Below are 14572 nucleotides of genomic sequence, written 5' to 3'. Positions count from 1 at the left end.
ACGTCCCTAAATACACATCAGAACTGTATGTTTCTGTGTGACTGGCTTTTAGGAGCTGATCACCGCTTGGTACATTGGCTTCCTGTCCCTCATTCTGGCCTCCTTCCTGGTGTACCTGGTGGAGAAGGATGATGTCACCATGGAGGTGTCGGATACTGATAGCCCCACCATTAAGCCCGAACCCCAGGACTTTGACACGTATGCCGACGCTCTGTGGTGGGGCCTGGTATGTATTTGTAGAAAGACCCGTAGTTGGTACCTGCCCAGGTCTTTGTTTTAAAAGAGAATCTCAGCCAACTGGTATATTCCCAGTTTGCACAAAAAGTTGTAAGAACCATATGTTTCCTAGAGAGCGCGTTTGCCCTATGTTTAGTAATGCGCGGGTTGACTCATAACCCCCAGTCCCCGCAGATAACCGCGTGTGAGGCAGGTTTAGGATCATGAAATATTGTGTGGATGAAGGGCAGGTGGGATAAAGAGAAAAAAATACCTTAAAAAATATCAATAAATGTTTCATTTTTATGCAAATTATATCTACAGTATAGTCTACATTTACGTTTTTCTTTCATTATTTTAGACTACCTGGCATTAGTGCGTAAGCCTAAGTTTTAGGGCCTAACTGTATGCGCGCCAAAAAGGCCTACACGCCAATCGCCGAATGCTTTTGGGAACGGCATTAAAAAGTTAACGTTATTCACAGAGGCGGAAAAGGACAATGTCGGAATTCAAAAGCTGTGAAATGGAGAGTTGAAAATAAAGGAAAGAGAGGGTCAGAAAGAAAATACATTTTTGGTAAAGATTTGGTGAAATGGTAAAAGAGGATGATAGGCAGCTATCCTGTGTGTGATGATTGTGAGGTGCTATACAAATTCCACAGTCACAAGACGGGGACTTCAAAAAGGCTTATGGCACATCAAGGGAGCTGTAGCCTGCTGTTCAGATGAGTTAAATAGAATCTGAAATCTGGACACTGACTGTAGGTCTATAACAGCTCACATTGCCTTAATATTAACTCCTGCAGAATTAAGCATTTCTTACAGTAAAATGATACACCAAATGTACATTTTGACATGGGCACAGGAGTGGAGAAATATGATGTATTTCTTTCAGCATCTTGAGAGAATGTGGGGGGCAGGACCAAGTTTGGGAAACGGAGTGTACAAAACATTAGGAGTTACAATACCAGCTGGCAATGTCACACTTGTCAACTTTTAACTTTGAAATCAAGATCCTACCTGCATCTTTACAAATACAGCAACATTCACATTACCAAACATTTTGTAAATTTCTTCAGTTTCCATTGCGCCGTGTATGAAGATCATGTCTCTCTCCCCTGTACGTAGATCACATTGACCACCATTGGTTATGGGGACAAAACCCCAAAGACGTGGGCTGGGAGACTGTTAGCTGGCACTTTTGCTCTCATTGGAGTGTCCTTCTTCGCTTTACCTGCAGTAAGTAAAATCTCTTGGAGATAGGGTTTAGTCCATGATTACATTATTGTGAAATGTATGAATTATCACATACTTTACACATGCATTTGTTTTGCAATTGTACATCAAGATGCAAATTCTATACCACGCCAGTGTCAATTTGCTCGAATGTTAAAATAATGATTAATTATGTATAGTAAGACCACTTATTTACCCAGTTGTCATTCTTCAAGGATTAGGTGACTGAATCATCAAAATGAAGAAGTAGTATTTTATTGATGAATAAGGTCTGTTTCCTTAATGGATACATAGAGTATTTGATATAAAGTGTATGTTCCTTAGGCTATGTGTAAACTTGGTCAACTCAGTGGCTTCGCAATGGCGATCAATAGTTGATTAAAGGCCCAGTGCAATCAAAAACGTGATTTTCCGTGTATTATATATATTTTCACGCTGAGTTTGGAATAATATTGTGAAAATGCTAATACATTTTTGTGTAATAGCAGTTTGAAAAGATTGCATTACATTTTTGCCTGTTTTAGTGGAATGTAATTTTGGCCTGCTTGGGGACATCACCAGGCGGCTAATTAGTTAACAGACCAATAAGAAAATGAGTTATAAACCTCTCTGCCAATAACAGCTAGTTTTCAGCTTCATTTCTTGCTTGAGAAATTGCTCTTTACTAAGAAGCTATTTTTGTTGAAGACATTCACAGTAAGGTACTTAATTGTTACCCAGAAATTATATGATATATTGAGATAAAAACGGTTGCATTGAACCTTTGATGCTGTCTTTTCCACAATGGGAACGTTAGTTAATGAATGCTGCCTGTCTCCCCCCTAGGGCATCTTGGGCTCAGGCTTAGCTTTGAAGGTCCAGGAGCAGCACAGACAGAAGCACTTTGAGAAGCGTAGGCATCCAGCTGCTGGGCTTATTCAGGTGAGACTACAGTAACAGTAAAGGTGGAATGCCTCTCACACATACAAAAATCCCTTAATGGTTATGGCACAGTGTCTGAATGAAACTCCTTGAGAGAAAGGGGACATTATTTATTATGAAGGGATATATTTTACTGGCACAACCTAAATCCCTATAACTTTGATTAAGTAAAGAGACAGTATATCTCAAACTGGGGCACATTCTGAGTGTACACTTGCGGTTGCCTCCCTAGGCACATATATGATTATCCTGCCTGTATGGTTATGAATCCTGGCACCTACCAGCCCTGCTCTGTATCTCTATGTCTATCTGTGCTTGGAGTTAAAAACAATTATCCAAAATAAGCCAGCAGTGTTATTAAAAAGCTTAATGAAACATTCAGCGACAGTTCACACAAATTGTTATTTAAAAAGTTTTCGGAGTACTAAGAAAACGTTTAATATTAACGATATCAAAACTTTCACAACGTTTAAAGAATGTTCTCAGAATGTTATTTAATCACCTATCATTTCCGTTCTCAGACCTATACATTCGTTAATTAAACGTTCACAGGACCCACCTTCAACCTAAAAACAAATGTTAACAAGACTGTCTGGAATGTTAGCTTTTGTTCTCAGAATGTATAAAAAACATTCAGTTCTACCAGTCAGGAAACTTGAGGGTTTTGTTCACAGAACCAAAAAACACCTGCTTCCACAAATTCTAAGGAACCAAATGTGCTCGCTGGGGAGACTTGAGAAAACAGGATAGATCTGGTATATCGCATTAATGGAAAATGACAGCGGATCAAAGACTAAACCCTGTGGGGCCTCTGACATTAATTCCCACTGCATAGGCATAGTGGTGGTATTATATAGACAAAAGTACTGACTAGTGATTTCCTTAAAGTTACTGTCAAAAACGTGATTTGAATTATAATTCCACACTACGAGGTCAAAAGAACTCTGAAATTGTGAAAACTATGATAATACCCTCTTTGTGTAAGAGCTGTTTGTAAAAAATAAAAAATTAAAAAGTGTAATCTGATTATCCTGACCAATGGCCAATCTTTTATTTGAATACCCATTCAAAAAGGAGGATGCGTAAAGGCGTCCGCATGCTTCCCGTCTAAAACAGTTCAGAACAGTTTGTGCATATATCATGACAACATTTTGTGACGTTTTGGTCTTCGGCAAGGTTTTCTTGTCCCATCGCGTTCTAGCGACTCCTTTTGGCGGGCCAGGTGCCTGCAAGCTGACTCCGGTCGCTAGTTGGACTGTGTTTCGTCCGACACATTGGTGTGGCTGGCTTCCGGGTTAAGGGAGCAGTGTATCAAGAAGCAGTGCGACTTGGCAGATTTGTGTTTCGGATGGCGCATGGCTCTCTACCGTTGCCTCTCCCGAGTCCGTAGGGGAGTTGCAGCGATGGGACAAGAGTGTAACTACCAATTGGCTATCATAAAATTGGGGGTAAAAAGTACAAGTAAAAATACATGACTAGAGAGACTCAACAAATACAGCATAGAGCTGACAAATGTTATTTGTCACATGCGCCGAATACAACAAGAGCAGACGTTTACCGTGAAATGCTTACTTACAAGCCCTTACCCAACAGTGCAGTTCAAGAATAAGAGTAGACTTAAATAACATAGACTTAAATAAAAGTAATAATAAAAGTAACACAGTAAGAATAACAATAATGAGGTTATATACAGGGGGCACCGAGTTAGTTTACGGGGGTGCAGGCTAGTTGACGTAATCTGCACTTGTAGGTGGGGGAAGTGACTATGCATAGCTAACAAACAGCGAGTGTACAAAAGGGAGGGTGGTGGTGTCAATGTAAATTGTCCGGTGGCGATTTTATGAGTTGTTCAGCAGTCTTATGGCTTGGGGGTAGAATCTGTTGAGGAGCCTTTTGGTCCTAGACTTGGCGCTCCGGTGCCGCTTGCCGTGCGGTAGCAGAGAAAACTGTCTATAATTATAATTATACTTGGGTGACTGGAGGCGGAAGTGCGATTGAGATTGCGTCATCTGTGGATCGGTTGGGGAGGTATGCTGTTGGAATTGGAGTGGGTCTACGGTGTCTGGGAAGATGTTGTTGACGTGAGCCTTGACCAGCCTTTCAAAGCACTTCATAACTACCGACGTGAGTGCTACGGGCGGTAATCATTTTGGCAGGTTACCTTTGCTTCCTTGGGCACAAGGACTATGGTGGTCTGCTTGAAACATGTACGTTTTACACTCGGTCAGGGACAGGTTGAAAATGCCAGTGAAGACACTTGACAGTTGGTCCGCGCATGTTTGAGGACACATCCTGGTAATCCGTCTGGCCCAGCGGCTTTGTGAATGTTGACCTGTTTAAAGGTTTTTGTTCACATTGGTTACCAAGAGCATTAGCACACAGTCATCCAGAACAGCTCGTGCTCTCATGCATGCTTCAGTGTTGCTTGCATAAAAGGCATTTTGCTCATCTGGTAGGATCGCGTCACTGGGCATCTTGTGTCTGGGTTTCCCTTTGTAGTCCGTAATAGTTTTCAAGCCCTGCCACATCCGACGAGCATCAGAGCCTGTGTAGAAGGATTCAATCTTAATCCTGTTTTGACTCTTTGCTTGTTTGATGGTTTTTCTGAGGGCATAGCGGGATTTCTTATAAACATCCGGATTAGTCTCCCGCTCCTTGAAAGCGGTAGCTCTAGCTTTTAGCTAGATGCGGATGTTGCCTGTAATCCATGGCTTCTGGTTGGGATATGTACGTACAGTCACTGTGGGGACGACGTCATCGATGCACTTATTGATGAAGCCGATGACTGAGGTGGTGTATTCCTCAATGCCATTGGATGAATCCCGGAACATATTCCAATCTGTGCTCGCAAAACAGTCCTGTAGTGTAGCATCCGTCATCTGACCACTTCTGTATTGAGCGAGTCACTGGTACTTCCTGCTTTAGTTTTTGCTTGTAAACAGGAATTATGAGGATAGAATTATGGTCAGATTTGCCAAAAGGAGATCGGGGGAAAGCTTTGTATGTGTCTCTGTGTGTGGAGTAAAGGCGGTCTAGAGTTTTTTTTCCCTCTGGTTACACGTGACATGCTGGTAGAAATGAGGTGAAACGGATTTAAGTTTGCCTGCAAGTCCCCGGCCACTAAGAGTTCCGCTTCTGGGTGAGCATTTTCTTCTTTGCTTATGGCCTTATAGAATTGGTTGAGAGCGGTCTTCGTGCAAGCTTCGTTTTGTGGTGATAAGTAGACGGCTACGAATAATACAGATGCAAACTCTTTTGGCAGATAGGCGGCCTACAGTTTATCATTAGGTACTCTACCTCAGGCGAGCAATACCTCGAGACTTCTTTAATATTAGACATTCCTCACCAGCTGTGAATGACAAATAGACACACACTCCTGCCCCTCGTCTTACCAGACGTAGCTGCTCTGTCCTGCCGATGCACGGAAAACCCAGCCAGCTCTATATTATCCGTGTCGTCGTTCAGCCAAGACACGGTGAAACACAAGATATTTAATGCCCCGTTGGTAAGATAGTCTTACCAGTTTCTGCCAGTCCGCAGTGAGTAATCACTTTTCTGATGTCCAGAAGTTTTTTCCGGTCATAAGAGACGGTAGCAGCAACATTTTGTACACAATAAGATTTTTTTTTTTTTGTTACGCAAAACGCAAAAAAAACAACTAAATAGCACAATTGGTTGGGAGAATGTAAAACGTAAGCCATGATATTCGGCGCCATCTTTACAAGTAAGTTCATGTTTAAGTTGTTATTTAGCACTGTCAACACTTTGTTCAACAGTTTTATAAGCCATAAAATGTGCGTTCTCCCAACTTCCACTCACGCTACAACCAGAACTGCAGCTGCAATGAATGAGTAAGTGTTTTGATAAGCTTACGTTGTTATTAATTGTGGTTCGTGTCTTTTTTTAATATCGAGGAATAGTTCACTTTCTCTGGTCATTGGAGTAGCAACATGAATTTGTGCATGAGGCAGAAATAATGCCGTGTGACTTGAGTTTCACAATTAGATGGAAAACCGTGTCCCTTCTTCTCAGCGAAGGGAGGGAGAGCGCAGGGACGGTGAGTCGGGTGAGAGGCAGCCTCACCGCTGCTCCCTCGCTCCACTCAGACTGACCATCAGATGCAGACCTTCAGTCCAGTAAATTATTACGGTCACTTAGCTGTGCCCCACAAGTAATACAACAAATTATCTATTACCAGTGTGGCCATATACCTAAAATGGTTTAATTTAATTTCAGAATGGTCTGAGAAGAATAACATCGGCAGGGCAATTCAAGCATAGACAATATGCAGTGATAATGTATTGGGCCTATAGCTTACTGCTCAAACCTCATTGCTCCAGAACTCTTTTTAATTGGTTAATGTTGCATAGGCTTACGCTTTTTAAGTCATGTTTTAAAAAACATCTCAGCGCTAGATCTCGGCTTACATTTTGACTCAGAAAGTGATCTTGACTCAGAAAAGGTTGGTGACCACTCGTCTAAACAATCAGGGCTGTGTATGTAAGTATTTTATCAACACGCCCACACAATCAGTCTGAGCATTTCAATGGCAAGAAGGAGGCTCAGGGAAATAAATTATAAAAATATATTTGGAGTTATATTCATGAAATTAACACACATAGTGAACCGAGTGGCACAGCATTCTAATAAGGCACTTCATTGCAGTGCTAGAAGCATCACTACAGATCCGGTTTCGATCCCGGGCTGTATCCCAACCAGCCGTGATCGGGAGTCCCATAGGGCGGCGCACAATTGGCCCAGTGTCATCCGGGTTAGGGGAGGGTTTGGCCGCAGTAGGCTGTCATTGTAAATAAGAATTTGTTCTTAACTGACTTCCCTAGTTAGGTTAAAAAAAAATTAAATAACAAAATATACAGTACCAGTCAAAAGTTTCGACACCTACTCATTCAAGGGTTTTTCTTAAAGCAAAGGGTGGCTACTTTGAAGAATCTAAAATAAAATATATTTTTCTTTGTTTTACACTTTTTTGGCTCCCACATGATTCCATATGTGAGTTCTACAATGTAGAAAATAGTACAAATACAGAAAACCTCTGGAATGAGTAGGTGTGTGTCAACTTTTGACTGGTACTGTATATTAGACATACAGTGATGATTTAAAAATACAATAAAAAAAACAGCATGGGGTTTAATTGGCAACTGGTACACACAAACATGGAAAAAACTGTAAGGTGACTTTCCTTACAAAAAGTGTATTGTTTTCTTTCTTGTGCAGTCTGCCTGGCGATACTATGCCACCAATCCAATCAGAGAGGACCTCATTTCTACATGGAGATTCTATGAAACGGTCATCTCATTACCCTGTTTCAGGCAAGTACTTTCGTACATTTATGAAACATATAGGATCTTAATTTGAGCCAGTTTGCAACAGCAGGAAAATAATCCTGCAGCAACAGTACATTTGCATTTATATGTGAATTTTTGTAGGGGTTGATACATTTTGAAAATCAAGTTTGGCATTTCAAAGTGGAAATTACAAACCTTAAACCTTTTTAAACCTCAAATACACTACAAGTTTGACATTTCCTGCATACAGGGAAGTTCTCCTGTAACAGGGGGATCAAATGAAGATCCTACATATGCATGTGAAACTCTCACCATTTCTCTATCACATGCTACAATGTGTTTTTGTTTGATCAAGTGTTGCATTCATGTTGTCAACCCAACATGTACAGTGTGAGTTTCTTCATGATTTATCAATTAATTTGTGCATTTGTATCCTCACCATATGATTTGTTCAACTTGATTTGTTTTGTTTTTTAGTTTGCATGATTTACATTACCCTGAGTTGGAGACATTGGTTTCCATGGAAAACTGGATTCCTGAAACCAAACAGGATAACAATCTGTGAGGTAACACAGATGTCATTTGGTCCTATTTTAACTGTCTATTGCCTCAAAGATTTTTTTATTTGTCAAAATATACATTAAGTGAAATGTCTGTTATAGGACTTAATATAATATTGTCATTAGAAATAACAGTTGTCATAATAGCTAATTGATGACTGAATAAGCATCTAATCTCATGTTAACTGCCTCATAGAGCCTAACGGCATTATTAATATAGTTGTATTGCTAAGACTCTACCTTAGCTTCCTCTTGTAATGTGATCCTATATGATCTGAAATGTAAACATAGTGTCTAAATATTTTCATACAGTTTTACTTATTTATCTATAGGCCTAGTCCTGTTTTTCACTGTTATTCTCTGGTACAGGACAATTATATAGATTGAGATGTTGGAGGTTGTGCAAAACTACTGTCCTTAGTGTCCATTTCATGTTATATTGAGTGGTGGCATGCATTGTAAGTTATTAAAACTGCGTTAATTTACTGTATTTTCTTTCTGTGTCCAAAGGAAGGATAATTTGGAGGGCATAGCAAGGTAGGTCACCAATGACTGATCTCTTCTGCTGATAGATCATGTATAGTCACAAACATGGAAAGTCACTAGTATAACAATCTCTCATGGCATTTTCAGACTAACGAGTGTCCCAAATACCCCTTCTTCAAATAACTTCCTCGATTAATTCACAACTCATATCGATCTGCCAACTCAGTAGTGGCTAATGGCCATAATAAATATGTGTTCTATGACTTTCTCTCATACACATCTTTTTCTTTAATGAAGAAACTTCATTAGAAATTAGACACATTATTTTTAGAAATGTATTAGCTAGTCCATTAGTTACTTTTCAATTATAATGACTGTTAGATCATTAGGAGAGTGGGATAATTATGTGAGGTCTTGACATTTGTACATTTTATTTTTATTGCACCATAGGACATTAATACAGGGCTTGGGCTGTTACGATGACTGCATTACCGCAACACCAGCGGTCACGAGTAATGACGGTTTAGTCACGGTAATTAGGCTTCTCCAAGCTCTGATGCTGCTGATGGTCATTAGTAGCCTACCCAACTTGCTAACTGCCTGGTACTCAGCACTCGATTGTCCCTCTAATCACTCTTACATCAATGCAAATGTCATCTAAAATCGAATCAAACACTTCATAAGAGATGTTGCGCAACATTTCTATAGGCTATGCAATTGCGTGAGAAAAGGGTTTTGATGGCCTCTATTAAAAAGAGGAGGAACCCATCAGCTTTCTATAGGCTAGGCCTACTATATTTATTTCTCAACTTTCCTAATATTAAGTACATTGCTTCTCTTTACAACAGGAGTATAGCCTACCTGGCTGGCATGAAAATGTACCATGGGAAAAGCATCCTCCATTCACTATTTAAGTGCATACATGACATGTATTTTTTCCCCCTACCCCTGTTTCAAGACCGATACATGATAATGGTCCATTCTAAATCTAAACAAATTTCGCACATATATTATTTAGTATATGTAAAGACCTGATTAAATCAAGAATAGTCTGATGGGTAACAATATTAGCTTATCACTTAAGAATGATATATCTATATATATATGATGTATATAAGAATAAATCAAGTAGGCCTAGCCTATAGAAAGCTAATGGGAACCTCTTCTTTTTAATAGAGGCCATCACTGTTTTCTTGCGCAATTGCATAGCCTATAGAAATGTTGTGCAACATGAGCTCATGGTCTCTCATGAAGTCTTTGATTACATTTTTTAATACATTTGCATTGGTGTCAGAGTGATTAGAGATACAAAAGTGCTGAGTACCAGGCTGTAAGCAAGTTTGGAAGGCTACTAAAACCATCAGCAGCATCAGAGCTTGGAGAAGCCTAATTGCGTGACTAAAACGTCAGTACTCACATGGAATTTGACTGCCTTAATGACTCGTGACCGCCGGTGTGGTGGTAATATGGTCACCGCAACAGCCCTAGCCATAAGTCAGTAGTGTCCCCTGTCAATGATTTTGGAGGACAGGATAATTATGATTTAAATGGTTGCACTGTACAGATCCGTCTACACCTGTAAGAGATCAAGACAATGCGTGCCTGAATACCTACAGAGGTGGTCAGGAAGATCTGATCACAATGTGTCTTTTAAAGGTTTTCGGGTCTACACATTGTATTAAAATGTGAAAATGATTAGACTGATATTCTTCCAAATAATATGATGTATTTATTTTAAGACAATTAATGATGGCATAAGTCAATGGTGCTACCTGTCAATGATTTTAGAAGCTGTTATAAGGATTATTTAAGTGGTTTGACCATCCAGATCTGTTTACACTTGATTAATATCCAGACACAATGCCTACCTTTGGAGGTGGTCAGGGAGATGGGCTGTGATTGGGAGTCCCATAGGACGGCTCACAATTGGCCCAGCGTCGTCCGGGTTTGGCCGTTAATGTAAATAAGAATTTGTTCTTAACTGACTTGCCTAGTTAAACAAGGGTTAAAAAATTATAATAATAAAAAAATAAGAATTGTCTAACCTGTCTAAAAATGCAGACCAGATCAAGACAAAGTGTGCATGTTAGCACCAGTTATAAACAGGGCTTAAAAATGTGAACACAATCAGAATGTGGTCAAGATCAGTTCAAAGGTGCATGTTAGAACAAGGTATAATCGGTCCCAGGTTGACGTTCACTGTAGCATGTCCTATGCCAGTGTTTATCAACTTCTTGAGTGTTTTAGCCCCACATGATCATCAATCAAGGCCTTGATGATTAGTTGAGAAGTTGAATCCGGTTTACTTGTGTTGTGTGGGGCTACTTGAGGAGGAGAGTTGAAATACATTGTCCTTGGAAAAACAAGAAGGCCCAAGGCCCTCTTATGTTCCTACTGTACTACCACCTTTCAATAGTCCTTTTCATTCATGGATATTCACTACCCTACAATTAATGGGATGTTATTTTGACAACAACCACTTCTTCTTTTTTTTTCCTTCTTTTTTCCCCTTTTTTCCCCCCTTTTTCTCCCCAATTTTGTGGTATCCAATTGTTAGTAGCTACTATCTTGTCTCATCGCTACAACTCCCGTACGGGCTCGGGGGAGACGAAGGTTGAAAGTCATGCGTCCTCCGATACACAACCCAACCAAGTGACAACCCAACTGCTTCTTAACACAGCGCATCCAACCCGGAAGCCAGCCGCACCAATGTGTCGGAGGAAACACCGTGCACCTGGCAACTTTGGTTAGCGCACACTGCGCCACAGGAGTCGCTGGTGCGCGATGAGACAAGGATATCCCTACCGGCCAAGCCCTCCCTGACCCGGACAACGCTATGCCAATTGTGCGTCGCCCCACGGACCTCCCGGTCGCGGCCAGTTACGACAGAGCCTGGGCGCGAACACAGAGTCTCTGAACAACCACTTTTCTAAACATTGGCTATATCCCAATTACCTCTGCTTCCTCCCACATTGTGCACTTGTTCACTTCAAAGGAAATTACTGCTATAAAAAAAATATGGTAGAAATTCACTGTATCCCAGGCCTCCACCAATCCAATGCTTTTAGATTTTTTTGTTGTCCCGATAGGCACTCATTACAAGACTAGAAGAGGATACGTTCTGCTCCAATGCCCTGGCTTGCCACCCCCGCGTTACAAATCCATTTTCACCACTCAGGATTGCCCCTAAATGCTCCTTGGCAGCCACCCCAAAGGCCAGCCCAGGCACCTCTGCCAAGTCTGAGACAGGGAGGGGGAGAGAGACAGACAAGAGAGTGAGGGGAAGAGAGAGATAGTGTTCCCATGTCATTTAAAAGATCAGGTGGATATCAAATCAGTTTTTGGTCATATGAGAAACAAAAGTGCCCCGATCCACAACTAACGGGCAATAAGCAAAAAGGAGAGGTGATCTCTTGTTTCTTACTGGCCCGTTCAATGTCAAATCAAATCAAATTGTATTTGTCACATACACATGGTTAGCAGATGTTAATGCGAGTGTAGCGAAATGCTTGTGCTTCTAGTTCCGACAATGCAGTAATAACCAACAAGTAATCTAGCTAACAATTCCAAAACTACTACCTTATAGACACAAGTGTAAGGGGATAAAGAATATGTACATAAAGATATATGAATGAGTGATGGTACAGAGCGGCATAGGCAAGATACAGTAGATGGTATTGAGTGCAGTATATACATATGAGATGAGTATGTAAACAAAGTGGCATAGTTAAAGTGGCTAGTGATACATGTATTACATAAAGATGCAGTAGATGATATAGAGTACAGTATATACGTGTACATATGAGATGGATAATGTAGGGTATGTAAACATTATATTAGGTAGCATTGTTTAAAGTGGCTAGTGATATACACTTCCGGCGCCGACAGAGATGGCCGCCTCGCTTCGCGTTCCTAGGAAACTATGCAGTTTTTTGTTTTTTTTCCGTGTTATTTCTTACATTGGTACCCCAGGTCATCTTAGGGTTCATTACATACAGTCGAGAAGAACTACTGAACATAAGAGCAGCGTCAACTCACCATCAGTATGACCAAGAATATGACTTTCGCGAAGCGGATCCTGTGTTCTGCCTTTCACCCAGGACAACGGAATGGATCCCAGCCGGCGACCCAAAAAAACGACTTCGTAAAAGGGGGAAACGAAGCGGTCTTCTGGTCCGACTCCGGAGACGGGCACATGTTTCTCCTACTGTGGTCTTTGAGTCTTCGTTTATACCTCAGTACTGAAGCACTGTTACGTTTACGCAGCAGACTGTGAATCCGTCCACAGTCCAAGGCAGACAGCCCTAACAAAATAGAAACCAAATTATTGGGTTTTCTGTCTCGGCAGTGGTATCATCATGCGTGTCCACAAAGAAGATCCTGAATTTACCTCTATTTTGGAGAAATTGATTAACAGTAGCTGATTGCCTGCCTTGTTTAAGTGTTTATTACCATATTGTCATTACTGTTATTATCATCTATGTCATTTAATAAATTCAAGTCACTCATAGGAAAAATACTTTCCTCTCCCCTCTCTCTCGTCTCAGTCAAAAGCTGAGTTTGCTGGAGCGTTGTCGCATGCCTAATTCGCGACAGTCGACAGTAGTGAGGGGCAGGGTGCTGATGCCGGGGAACCCGGACATTGAAGAGAGTCCTTCCAAGGAAACCAAACCCGGCGGCTTCAGTAACCGGGAGCGGTTTCGCACAGCCTTCCGGATGAAGGCCTACACCATGCGTCAGAGCTCTGATGGTATAACAAATTCAGCCAATTCCAATCTACATTTCCTCAATTATAATTTAAGTGTACTTCCTCAATTGAAATTAAATTGACACCAACCCTGCTGCCTATCAACACAACTGTGAACATCTGAAGTAATTCAGTAAAATAATCTGTTGTTGCAGTATATGGTAATCTGGAGTTATGACCTATTTTGTTTTACCCAAGGAACTGGGTAAGGTATGACATAGGGTTATAGAAGATGTGTGAAACATCTATGTAGTGCTTATGAAGACTTTATATATTCTATATAAAGCCTTTATAACATGTAGTTTGTAAGTAGGGACAGTCTTTGTTCCCACAGATGCTGGAGCCCTGCAGGACCCTGAGGAGAGGGGCTTTCCTGCAGACATCCTCCTGGAGGAGATGATCCCCACGCTAAAGCTGGTCATCAGGGCAGTCAGGTAATAGAAGGTTAAAGGGGAAGTTCCGTATTCAACAATTTAATGTTAGATGGTTCGACACCCTGAGAGTAATCTATGGCCAGGAGAAACTGTAATCCATGATTATTAACAGCCACTACAATTTGAGCTATGTTTAGCCACAGATAGCTAAAAATCTATGGAAGAGATAGAACTTACATGCATATTACATACATTAAATCCAACCACTTGGCTCTCTATGAACGGAGGGATGGGACCTGAGAATTTTAACCTCTTTTATATTCATAGACAGAACTAGGGATACAAGGACTGAATTCATGAGATCATCATGAGTTTGTTTTAAACCTGGCCTTATTGTGGTACCTCTACATTCCAGCTCGGTAATAACTGGGTAATCAGATGGTAATAACTATGGATTTACTAGGTAATTAGTTAGTAATTACCATTAGTAGTTACCATGTTGTTTCTTCCCCAATCCTTTCCTGACATCCCAGCCAGCACATGGTTGTTACCTGGAAACAGTGACTGTAGTGTGTATGTAATAACTCTGCATCTGTGCTGGAAAGTGCATCATAACCTGTTTCTCTTTAGTTTTAACGTTATATCCCTTCCCCATAACAAACATGTGCTTGTAAAGTGTCAAATTGTTTTAAATGTTTTTTTACCAATTTTTTAAAGTGAGAGTGAG

At 40.7% G+C, this 14572-nt stretch overlaps 1 protein-coding gene across 1 annotated transcript in view; it reads left to right on the top strand.

Annotated features, from left to right (window-relative positions):
• LOC109875462 (potassium voltage-gated channel subfamily KQT member 3) overlaps positions 1-14572 on the top strand; it is a 51313-nt gene that overhangs the window by 13537 nt on the left and 23204 nt on the right. The window contains exons 3-9 of the mRNA XM_031809665.1: positions 53-226; positions 1344-1454; positions 2277-2372; positions 7608-7706; positions 8753-8775; positions 13272-13474; positions 13806-13905. Of these exons, the coding sequence (XP_031665525.1) occupies positions 53-226; positions 1344-1454; positions 2277-2372; positions 7608-7706; positions 8753-8775; positions 13272-13474; positions 13806-13905 (806 nt within the window). The remainder of the gene's footprint in view (positions 1-52; positions 227-1343; positions 1455-2276; positions 2373-7607; positions 7707-8752; positions 8776-13271; positions 13475-13805; positions 13906-14572) is intronic.

The sequence above is a fragment of the Oncorhynchus kisutch genome, linkage group LG30 (genome assembly GCF_002021735.2).
Source record: "Oncorhynchus kisutch isolate 150728-3 linkage group LG30, Okis_V2, whole genome shotgun sequence".
Lineage (NCBI taxonomy): Eukaryota > Metazoa > Chordata > Actinopteri > Salmoniformes > Salmonidae > Oncorhynchus > Oncorhynchus kisutch.
This window is presented reverse-complemented; position numbering and strand designations above follow the sequence as displayed.